This window comes from Etheostoma cragini, chromosome 17, assembly GCF_013103735.1.
Source record: "Etheostoma cragini isolate CJK2018 chromosome 17, CSU_Ecrag_1.0, whole genome shotgun sequence".
Taxonomy (NCBI): domain Eukaryota; kingdom Metazoa; phylum Chordata; class Actinopteri; order Perciformes; family Percidae; genus Etheostoma; species Etheostoma cragini.
In genome coordinates, this window is record NC_048423.1 from 22,259,832 (window position 1) to 22,271,507 (window position 11,676).

The following is an 11,676-nucleotide window of genomic DNA, read 5'->3' on the forward strand; positions in this document are numbered from 1 at the left end:
TGTATCATTCCGGTAACAAAAAAAGCTGCTAATGGATCAGTTGATTGATTGGTAAATGTTTTTGGGGGGATTTAGGCGATGTTTTCTATTACAGAGTTGTATGATTGCATATTGAGAAACGATTGAAAACACTTGGATAAGGTTTGTTTTTGTAATTAAAGATGTAAAGGTACATTCCAAAAAGGGTGGGACCTGAAAAGCATTTGGCTTCCTCCTACTCCATCAAGGGTATTTATTCAATTTCTATAAGTATTTTGCTTCTTCTTGCTTCTTCTTCTTCTTTTATAGTGAACTACCTTTGTGTTTTGTATTTGGATATTTTTTGTTTCTTCTTTTATTGATGGACATAATCTATTAATTCATTCATCTGCTAACATTGATGTTGTGAATTCATTATACAAAATTAGCTTGAGGTACTTATCCACCAGGTGGCCCCAGTTGCCAGTTTATTTGGTAACCCTAGCTAAAACAAACACAAAAATCCAATCTAACAGTCTTGCAATACATCCTCCCTTCATGAATGTATTAAAGCACCCATATTATGCTCATTGTCCGATTTGTGATAGTATTTAAAGGTTATATTAGAATAGGTTTACATGGTTTACTTTTTTTTTAAAACACCATATTTTTGTTGTACTGTGCATTAGTGCAGCTCCTCATTTCACCTTGTGTGTTGAGCTCTCTGTTTTAGCTACAGAGTCCTTACAGTAGCAGGTAAGGACTACTAGCCTGTCAGGAGCAGAGTATGAGAGCGTGGCCTGAAAGTACCTAGATAAGGACTACTGGCCAGTCAGGAGCAGAGTATGAGGGCATGCCCTGACAGTACCTAGGTAAGGACTACTAGCCAGTCAGAAGCAGAGTATGAGGGCGTGGCCTGACAGTCCCTAGGTAAGGACTACTAGCCAGTCAGAAGCAGAGTATGAGGGCGTGCCCTGACAGTCCCTAGGTAAGGACTACTAGCCAGTCAGAAGCAGAGTATGAGGGCTTTTTTCACTTTGTCAACCTATAACGTGCACAAAAAAGATTTATAATGCAACAAAGAAAAGGGATAAAGCCCCAAAACACAATATGAGCTCTTTAATGTTCAGTTTTTGTGTAAATTCTTAAACAGATGTGTTGATTTAACTCTATGATTATGTTCGGGGTGCCCCTCGTGGTCTAATACCAACATAGTCTTGTAAGTACCAATGTGTCTCTAAGTCTTTTTCCAATGGAAGGTGACACTTGTCATGTGTCTTGGGAGGTTCCCCTTTTTATAGTGGGTCACTTTTTGGCTCCACAGGGCAGCTGGGGGTTAAATACCGCTGTTCCTCCAGCAACCCCAGCTTCCAACTGATTTACTCACCACCAAGTGGCTGTGATAAACCAGTGATGGAAATAGATGAGGACACCTTACTCATTATTTCTTCACATCATGACCAAACTAGTTTTGTGGGAGGATTGATTGCTCAGCAGTGCTCAAGGTGTCCCTTTTAAATCCTTTGCATGCTGATTTCCTTTGAGTTTCGGATATTAAACACTTATTCTTTTTTCTGTGTACACCTCATATGCCCCAGAAATGAAACCAGAGTGTCTGTTTGTATTAGACGCATCACTGTATCTAAAAATAAAGGTTAAGGAGGGAAGAAAAGATCATCCCCATTCTCCGTGAGTAACTAAAGTCTTTCGTTGTTGTAGCAGAAATGAATAAATTCATGCCAGAAATCCCACTGTGAACCAAAATGCATCCATAATTTAAAACCCATCCAGTATGTGGGAGTACAGTTTCAGAGCTACAGTTAGATGTGTGGGGGTGGGTAATATACTGGACTGGGTTTTTGAAGGCCTGTTGGGGAAAATGGCTGAGGAAAAGAAGAAGGAGCAAAGGGGAAAGTGCAGAGAAAAAAAGATTGATGCTGTGTGCGTTTCTGCGTCCCAAGTGATAGTTTTTTTTTGGGTTGGGAAGTCACTATGTCTTAGAAGCAATCATCCAGCAATGCTGTGAGATAGTTAAAAAACAAGATGGTGGAAAAAAAAAAACAAGTGGTAAGAAGAAGTGCTCTACTTCAGATGACATTATTTGTCTTCTCCATTTGTGTATTTGCGTGTGTAACCTTTATAAAAACGTAACCTCAATGAAAATATCTATACTAACAATGATTAATACCTTTAACTTCTGCAATTGCTATCAATCCAATGCATCCACAAAAGCCCCCCCATTGCAATCAAGCTTTATTGCAGTAATAATGATTTTGTACAGCGTCTCTAATGAGTACCCATTAGAACAACAAAGCTGCCCTGTGCAATACCTGCTGCCTGCCACAGTTCATGGCAGGGGGGGGCCGTGCTGAATATAAATGAGGGTTTGTTCTGTGGATGCATAGAGGCGGCTGTTTGGGTTAATTAATGGGAACCTGGTTTCCTGTGCCGCTGAGAACCTGCGGAGCCCTCCTCTTGGCCTGGTGGGATATAATGAATAGTGCAGATCAGTTGGCGGAGCTGTCAGCTCAGGCGGCAGGCACCACCTTTTACTCCGGTGCAAGGCCAGTTTTATAGCCCAGATAATGGTCGGCAAGTGCAGCTCTCGTGTGGGGAGGCTCTGTCTCGTGGGTTCAAGTGGGAATGCGGTATAGGTTGGATTTTGTTACAAAAGCAATCATGCCTTTGTCTGTACTGAGTTCCCTTTTTGTACAATTATACACGTGAAGAAGGGTACACCAATGTAAAGGAAGGAGGCCTTTAGAGCATATTGTTGGCCAATTATAGAGCTTATGTGCATTAAAACTTAGTCAGTGAAAGTGTGGTCAAACGGGAAGTCACTATCCATTGATTTCACTGATGACAGGGGGCCTTTTGCTTCCGGATTCAAATTGATCCCCTTTCATTCCCAAACAATTAAATATTAAAACGTGCCAATGTCTAGCCATGTTGAAAGAAAAGCTAGGAATTAACTGTCATTCAGGGGGGATCAATTGTTCATATTAGGGATGAAGTGGTTTTCCTCCAGCTGCAGTACCTAACTGCTCAGGATTTGCAGATACAGATTATCCAACACTGCTGTCTTTTACTGAAATGTAAAGTCTGTATACATCACCTACGCTGCATCTAATGGTTATGTTCTATCGTCAATTAATCTAACAAATATTTTCTCAATCAGTTTTAGTTATGATCATTTTTGAAAGATGATGTCCTCAAATGTCTTGTTTGGTCCACACCTCACAGATAAATTTGGTTTACTGTCACAGAAGAGTGTAGAATCTAGTAAATATTTGCATTTAAGAAGCTGGAATCAGGACTAAAAAAGCGATTAATCTGTTTCCAAAATAAGTTCATGTAATAGTTGACAACTACTGGGATTTATTAATCTTTGCAGCTTGAAACAACCCTGTGACTGGGCTCTTTCTTTTTAAGGCTAAAGTGAGGACAGAGATGGTTTATAGAGGGAATATAGAATGGAATGGAATAGAATAGAATAGAATAGAATAGAATGCCTTTATAAGTGCAATACCTGTGCAACAAGATCAAAGCAACCCCCTTTACAGTGTCAACACTAATATAGAAATATATAATATAAAAATATGAAATATAAATGTAACTAGTGCACAAAAAAAGAGAAGGGGGGGATGTGGTGCACAGTTCCTGAGAGCAACTATATACATATATTAAGTAGTAGTAGTATCCACATTATGCAGAAATATAGTTCGGTGTATCAAAAGTCCTGATTATTAAATATTGCACAGTAATGAGATTACGTGATTGAGTATTAAATGTTACACTGCAATTAAATTAAATGGTTAAGTATTAATATAGATCTATGTGGATTTCTATGGATCCAGTGTATGAGATCTGTGCATAACTAGTTAAACATCTGCTTTACAGTATATCACTGCTAAGCAAAATGGCAATAAGAGGAGGGACATCAAGGTAATCCTGTTATTTGAAAATAGTTTGATCAAATGCTAGAGACACTTGAACCTTTCAGTGCCACCTGTGTTTCACCTTGCCAGCTCTGGTTTGGCTGCACCTTTATGCTCACACCTGTAGGGGAGTAAGATGGTGGACCTCCAGAATCTCACAAGAAGCAAATAATGCAACCGGCATATGCAAAAACGTGACACACACAGGTGCTGTTTCACATCCTCCTCCCAAGTCTCAGTGAGGCCTCCCTGCCAACCTTGTAAAAAGCCGACGCTCACTGTCAGATATAGAGATATAGATGCAAAAGCTCCTCTTTAGCGTCTGTATGAAACTCAACAGTGGTGGTGTAAGATGACATTGTATTAACAGCGTTTGTGAGTAGTATGGCAGACTTAAAATCCCAATAAGAAGGTTGGCGGGGTGGTGGATGGGTCAAACAACACAGGACTTTCAGCCCTGGGACCTGGGTTCCTGTCCCATTCTAGTCACCGAAACACACATGTTTTAACCCCGGACCCACAATATTTTCCTAAACCTAAAGTACCCTGGAATAATTACAATTAAAGCTTTTTTTTTTAATTTAACTAATTGATTCATGTATTCATGTATTTATTCATTTATTCAATGCATTCCATGCATGTCATTTAAACATACTGTACGTCCAGACCCAGAGCTCCAAATACCTTTTGCATCAAAACTAAGCATTGCTTTTATAAAGTGCTCAATGCATACAGCATGTACATATTTCTATACATAAATCTGTGGAATGTACGTTCATTTACATTACCAAAGGTGGATAAAGGTAGATCAAGTCCTCCAGTCGTTATTCACGGGCCATGGTATGGGACTTTATTGTCTCTGGGACTGGTATGAATTTCAAATGAAAACTATTTGGTTGTCTTTTCTTGACACTTTTGTCACTTTCCTGATGTTTATGTCACTTTTTGTGATGTTTTTATCAATTTTTTCTGCGCTTTTTGCACAATTTTGAAGCTTTTTGGGACATTTGTTTCCATAAAATTGCAACCAAATGTAACGAAAGTTGTGTACTGATCGTTTATTTTACTTGTTATGAGTGTTGTAGGAAACCATCCACCTTATGTTTTTATTTTTGACAATTTGCTCGAAAGAAACCCAAATTTCTGATATAGAAACCTTTTGAAAATGGGTCAAATTTGACCTGAGGACAACAGGAGGTTAAAGTGAAACGTAAATCTTTTAACCCCACCCACGATCTTTTCCTAAACCTAAAGTACGCTGAAATAATTAAAAGTTCAACTTTTTTTTTCATGTATTCATGTATTTATTCATTTATTTGATGCATTCCATGAATGTCAGTTAAACATACTGTACCAGACCCAGAGCTCCAAAGGAGACTTTTTGCATCAATAACATCTGACCAAGCATCGCTGTTTGACGCTCTGGGAATAAGAATGTATGGAAACCTTCCACTAGCCCAACACTGTTCAGTAGAAGTAGTCGTGGTTAAGTGGTCTGCATGATAGCGGTGCTGCCATGTGCGGCAGAGTGAAAAGGTGGAAAGATATTCATTAAGTGCTAAATAAAGCAATAAGGCCCAGTGGAATGTGAAACAATGACTCCTTCCAGGTGGTGCTGTGCTGTGAAAGGAGTTGGGGGAATAGGATGAGACAGAAAGCTCGTCTGGCTGCCTGGATGTTAGCATTGGACTTGGCAGCTCTCTGCCAGGGAAACGCTGACAGGCAGGCACGCCTGTCACAGCACATAAGTGCCTCCTTGCACAACCCTGAAGGGCAGGTCAGCTCACAAGCCCAGTCCCACACTCAAGCCTCAGACCGGAGTGTGAAGTAGGGGCATGTGTCACAGCCTTTACACGGTTGAATGCTTCGAAAGGTGAGAGAGAGGCCACTGACATTGTAGAAATGCACATTGCTAGTCCTACTTCTCCCATACTTTGCTTAATTAGAGGGACCTGGGTGATTAAACTGTACTCGGGGTGAGCATTTCTGCAAGCAGAGCCATATTAGTGTTCACTAAAAAACACTGTACACAGTAATCAGAAAAGTAGTTTTATGCATGCCTCACGGATCAATGATCCTCTTTAATTATAATGTACTGACAGCAGGGCTGTAGTACTCGAGTCCGGACTTGAGACCGTTTCTCTGTGGTCTTGGACTTGTCTCGGACTCGCTAGTATTTGGACTCGGACTTGTCTCGGCCACTGGTCTTGCCAAATATGGCTTTTGGTCTCGACAGAGTCCAGGTGTCTTTATTACGTTGATAATAACATTGGAGGGAAAGTAAAACCCAAAATGATTGTCTCGGTGCTGTCGTGCATAAGACCTTTTTCTGTCCTGGACTTGGTCTTGACTCGGACTTGAACCTCTTTGAACTCGGTCTTTTCTTGGACTAGACTAGTCCTGGTCTTGGACTTGTCTTGGACTAATATGGTCTTGACTACAGCTGACAGCTCCTCAACAAAAGATGTTTTCTGATCATTTTCTAATGAGTGCTGTGTGCTGTACACACGCTGTACTGTGCTTTCTTTTACAATGGGGGATCATTTTTAAATGAAACTATTTTGTAACTGTTACCTTCGAATTTTACTGCGGATTAGACAAAATGGAAATGTCAAAATATCCTATTTCATCAGCCTCTCTTTATCTAGAGGAAACAGAACTAACTTTTTCTGATGGGAAAATTGGACAGCCTTTGTAAAAACAGCCTTCCTGCTGCTGTAAAAGCCATGCAATAACACACCCTTTAAAACCCAAATAGGGTTCGCAGTAAAACAGCATTTTATGGTAGGAAGATGACCCCCTTTGTGCTTTGATCACACCACAGTGGGTTCAAGTGACTTCTCTTAGAAGATCATTTATTAAAAAAAGAGTTAAAATGATCTGTAACCCTTTTTTTGTAGCCTATACAAATATAAGTGAAGAGTAAAATGTATGTGCTGAACACAGTCTGCTTGCCATATGCATTCAGAATAGTACTCTGTAGTTGGGTTGTGTGTGTGTGTGTGTGTGTGTGTGTGTGTTTGTGTCTGTGTGTGTGTGTGTGTGTGTGTGTGTGTGAGTGAGTGTGTTCCCATGCAGGGAATATGTCTGTGTGTTGAGATTACCTTACCATGACCTTTGCTGCTGAAGCTGGGTGTTTGCATAGCCTGGCCCTGTTGTTTTGACTAGCACAGCTCTCGCAGCTTGTTTTCCATGTGAAGGCTACTGAAGACTTTTATTTTGTAAATGAATTCCATGACATTTAAACAAAATGTCTTCCGCTATTTCATCTCATGGCTCATGGAACATTTTTACATGTGTATATTTTTTTTTTCCGTTTTTTTTTTTTTTTTGAAGCTTTCTCTGACATTGTTTTCAATTTTGTTTAGCATTCTTTTATCATATTTTTCTCCCAATGCTATAAAATGATTTAAACCAAATGTAACAAAAGTAGTGTACTCCATGTTTATTTTACTTGGTATGAGCCTTGTAGGGAACACTCCTCATTATGTTTTTATTTTTGACATTTTGCTTGAAAGAAACCCAAATTTATGATGTGGAAACCTTTTGAAAATGGGTCAAATTTGACCCGAGGACAACAGGAGAGTTAAGTGAACGCTAACAATTTGACAAGAACACATCAAAGGCAAGAAAACAGGGTGAAAACAGCCGATCCAAAAGAAGTTAAAAAGTTAAAAAGACGAGACAGCAAATGGAAATTTTCCCATGGTTTTGAAACCTCTTCTGCAACATTAGAGGTCTAATTTAATGCTCTATATCCTTCTTCTTGTGTTTGCTGAATTTCATTGCCTGGTATTGATGTTCCTTGTCATGTATAGGAAATCAAAGTCATCTAGAAGTGAGAACCCATCTGATTTCCTGCAATAAATTTGCCTTTATTAGTCTCCGAATGCCTTGATTTGATTCACCTGTATTGATTTGAGTCTGGATTCTGACCTGGTAAAGGAAGACGGAGCACTCTGGTCTTGTCTTTTGGCCTGCAGCCACACTTGCGTATTTCAGACACATTTTCTAACGAGCTGTCTGGCTAACTGTTTTTTTCAGCCGGAGAAATTACAGTATCAATGGAAAGTTACCTTATAGAGTTACAGAAGAAAGCAGATGGGACGAGGAAAGATGAAAAGAGACTCAAAGAAATATGAAATATGAATTGAGATTATCCTTTTGAGATGATACACTTATAACAGACATGGATTGTATTTATGGTCAGATTGCTTTTTCAAGGGAATGAGGAAGTGTCATTTCAGTATAATACAGACATTCATTCTGCTTTATATGCCTGAAATCTGAAAGACTTTTCTCCTTCTTTTTGTCTTTGTCCTTTTCTACAGATGAGCTGTGGACTGCCGATGATTTCTCCTCTTCCTCCAGTTCAAATTGAATGGCAGACAAAGACTGCACTTCTCACCGCTCTTGTTATCACTGAGCTCGAAAAGACAGATCTAGTCCACGGCTAAACCATTGTCTCCTTTTTTTTGTTGCTTCCATCTCTTAAGCCAATCTCTCCTCTCTGTGCCATTACCATGGCTTGTTTTCTGGCATCCGCCTTTCTTCTGGTTCTCCAGACATACGCTGCCCCAACTGAGCTTGCCCAGGCAGGATTTGGCATAACACTGGACCCCATGGACCTTGATCCTGGAGTACCTGTCAATGTCTCTGGAGATGTACCCTCATCTCCACCCCCAGGGACTAGTAAAAGAGCCCCGCACAGTATCATTATTGGGGTTCGCAAGGGGGGCACAAGAGCGTTGTTGGAGATGCTAGACATCCACCCTGAGGTTGCCGCTGCTGCCACCGAGGTGCATTTCTTTGACTGGGATGAGAACTATGCCAAGGGCTTTGATTGGTACCGTGACTTGATGCCCTACTCTTACCCTAACCAGATCACAGTGGAGAAGACTCCAGGTTACTTTACGTCAGCCCTCGCTCCAGAACGCATCTGCGCCATGAACTCGTCCATAAAGTTGCTACTGATCTTGCGAGACCCGTCCGAGCGGGTTATCTCCGACTACACCCAGGTGTACTTCAACCGGCTGGAGAACCACAAGCCGGTGCAAGCCATTGAGAACCTGCTAGTGCGCAACGGAGCACTGAATATCCGGTACAAGGCCATTCAGAGGAGCCTGTATGACGTGCACATGCGCAACTGGTTGCGCCACTTCCCACTGGAACAAATGCACATCGTAGATGGGGATGCTCTGATACGAGACCCCTTGCCGGAGCTTCAGAAGGTGGAGCGTTTTCTGAACTTGCCCCCAAGGATAGTATCCTCCAACTTCTACTTCAACCAGACCAAGGGGTTTTACTGTATCCGAAGCGATGGTCGAGAGCGCTGTCTGCATGAGTCTAAGGGACGTCCTCACCCCGCCGTCAACAGCACCGTCCTCCAGCAGCTCCGCACCTACCTACAAGAACACAACCGAACCTTCTTTAGGCTGGTGAAGCGCACCTTCGACTGGCAATGAGGAACCTAGATCGATCACAAAGCGGACTAAAGGGAGCCGCAGCCTTGTCGGGGATGAGGACAAAAACGGGGCATGAAGCACTTTACTCAACTAATAAAACCCCCTTTGAATGACCTCTTTATACCTACTGTTGTGATCTTTGGTTTCAGCAGAGCACTTCTATATTTACACGATAAGGCAACAAAAACTATAAACTGTAACTAGAGGCGTAAGATTAAATGGAAGAATCTCAAAGCTTAATAAGTCATTATCTCTGTGTTGGAAGTGAAAAACTGAAACTGATTAACTTTTTTCCCCTCTTTCTTGTTTGATATTCTCGTTCTTGATAATAAATTGTTCTGCTTTCAAATGTACCACAAAAGTGGCATGCTTCTATCTCTCTCCATTTTATTCTGGCCATCAAATACCCCTGAGGCCCTCTCACCTATGTTATTTTGGGAGTATACTAAGATAGGCAGAGGCATTAGAATAGGCCTTTGATTTGCTGTGGTGGAAGGTAGACAGTAATGCAAGGAAATGGATACCCCGGAGCGGCGCTTTGGTAGTACACGAACCACTAATGACTTTGGACATTGAAGGTAGCCTGCGCCTGCGGCTATATCAGTCAAATCTCCATAGTCAGCAAGCTGTAATCCACGGAGCTGCTGATACATTTTGCCACGGGTCTGTTCAACAATTTGTTCAGCTGTTAAATGGAGTCATTAAATGCTGTAAAACATTTACAAATGATAATATATCTGTGTAAACCCTTTTCTATATATTATCTCTTTCCTGAATCATACTTGGCATGCAGTATTCCCAGAAACATCTTGTCAATACACAACAGATAGACATGGGTCACATTTCTTTCATTGATCAGGCTTTAAACAGCAGCCAAAGCTACAGCTCCGCTGGGATCCGATGGTCATGTGATCTCCCCACTCTGTCTGCTGGAATAAGCACTATAACTCTCCCGAGGCAAGTACTCATTGATGCTACATTGGATCTATATCCAGAATAGAGCATAAGAGGAGGGCATGTAGCTGTAGGCTATATAGAAAAGGATGAATATTAAAATGAATAGTGTAGTACTTTGGTGACCTGGGGTTTTAAATTATAAATAGACTGAGAGATTGTGTGATTTTCACCCGTGTACACAAGTTCTGTGTGATGACAAGGCGGTGCTAAATCAACCATAACTCATCGGACTCAGGGACTTTTATCCCTTCTGCTCACCAGGGGGCACTTGGACTCCAGAGTAACTCATGTGAGGGGATTTGTCTAGACATGCTCTTTCTAGGATCCCCTTTGTGGGTGCACACGCAGGTGAAGGGCCTGTGACAGTTACCACCCGACCCTGGCCGACACCTGTCTGCTCTGGTATGTATCAGCCGGCCGCTCATCTGGAAGAGAACGACATGGCACAAGCGGCTTTGCTCCACTGCCACAACAAGCACACATGTACGCGCACACACGCACACACACACACACACACACACAGCACCACTGATTCTCCAAGGTGTTACATTGGCGCAGCACAGTGTTTCCATTAAGCAGGTGGGCAGGAAGGACAAAAGGGCATGTTTTGCTTACAATATGAGAGTACACACTGAACAAATTCCCATTTATAGCCTTTATGTATTGGAGGCAAAGTTGACTGAGTAAGCTTGCTGTTTTGCAGAAACACTGGGCGCTGCATAGTGCATCTGTATCTGTCTAATATTGGTCTCTGAGGAATTGCCGTCAGCAATGGGTTGTTTAAGGCTAAGGATTTTTTTTTATTAGCAAATCCCCTGAAGCTCATTTCAATGCAAATGCAGCTATATGACTCCGTCATGGAGTTCTGTAGGCATAAGCTTTTACACAGTACTCGAGCTGGGACTACACCTGCTTTTGTGGAGGATTATGCTGGCCATCATGGGATTTATTGATGATAATAAAATAGTAAAATAAAACTTTTATTGAAAATAGATCCTTGTGTTACTCTTAACGTGATATCACAATATCACAACGGAGATTCTGGTCTTTATTAAACAGACGGCCATGCTAGCAGCTCTGTGAGGCTGTACTTGTAGTACAGTGGTGCCATAGCTCAATGCTAACGTCAGCTTGCTGACATGCTCACATGCTGATGTTTGACCATATTCACCAGGTTCAACATTTTAGTTTAGCATATTAATGTGTGTTACTTTAGTCTACTTTAGCCTAGCATGCTAAAATGAGCTAATTAATGCAGTACATGTAAGGCTTATGGGAATTCCATTTATTTTGCAGGTATTACAAGTATTAGTAACTTTAAATTAATGTTTACATTTTTGTCTTATGATGCCTTTAAG

The 11,676-nt window shown here is 41.2% G+C and overlaps 1 protein-coding gene across 1 annotated transcript in view; it reads left to right on the top strand.

Annotated features, from left to right (window-relative positions):
• The window catches only part of hs3st1l1 (heparan sulfate (glucosamine) 3-O-sulfotransferase 1-like1), a 33,485-nt gene extending 23,771 nt beyond the window's left edge, over window positions 1–9,714 (top strand). The window contains exon 2 of the mRNA XM_034899285.1: window positions 8,228–9,714. Within this exon, the coding sequence (XP_034755176.1) occupies window positions 8,420–9,361 (942 nt within the window). The 5' untranslated portion in view covers window positions 8,228–8,419 and the 3' untranslated portion in view covers window positions 9,362–9,714. The remainder of the gene's footprint in view (window positions 1–8,227) is intronic.
• The last annotated feature ends 1,962 nt before the right edge of the window (window positions 9,715–11,676 follow it).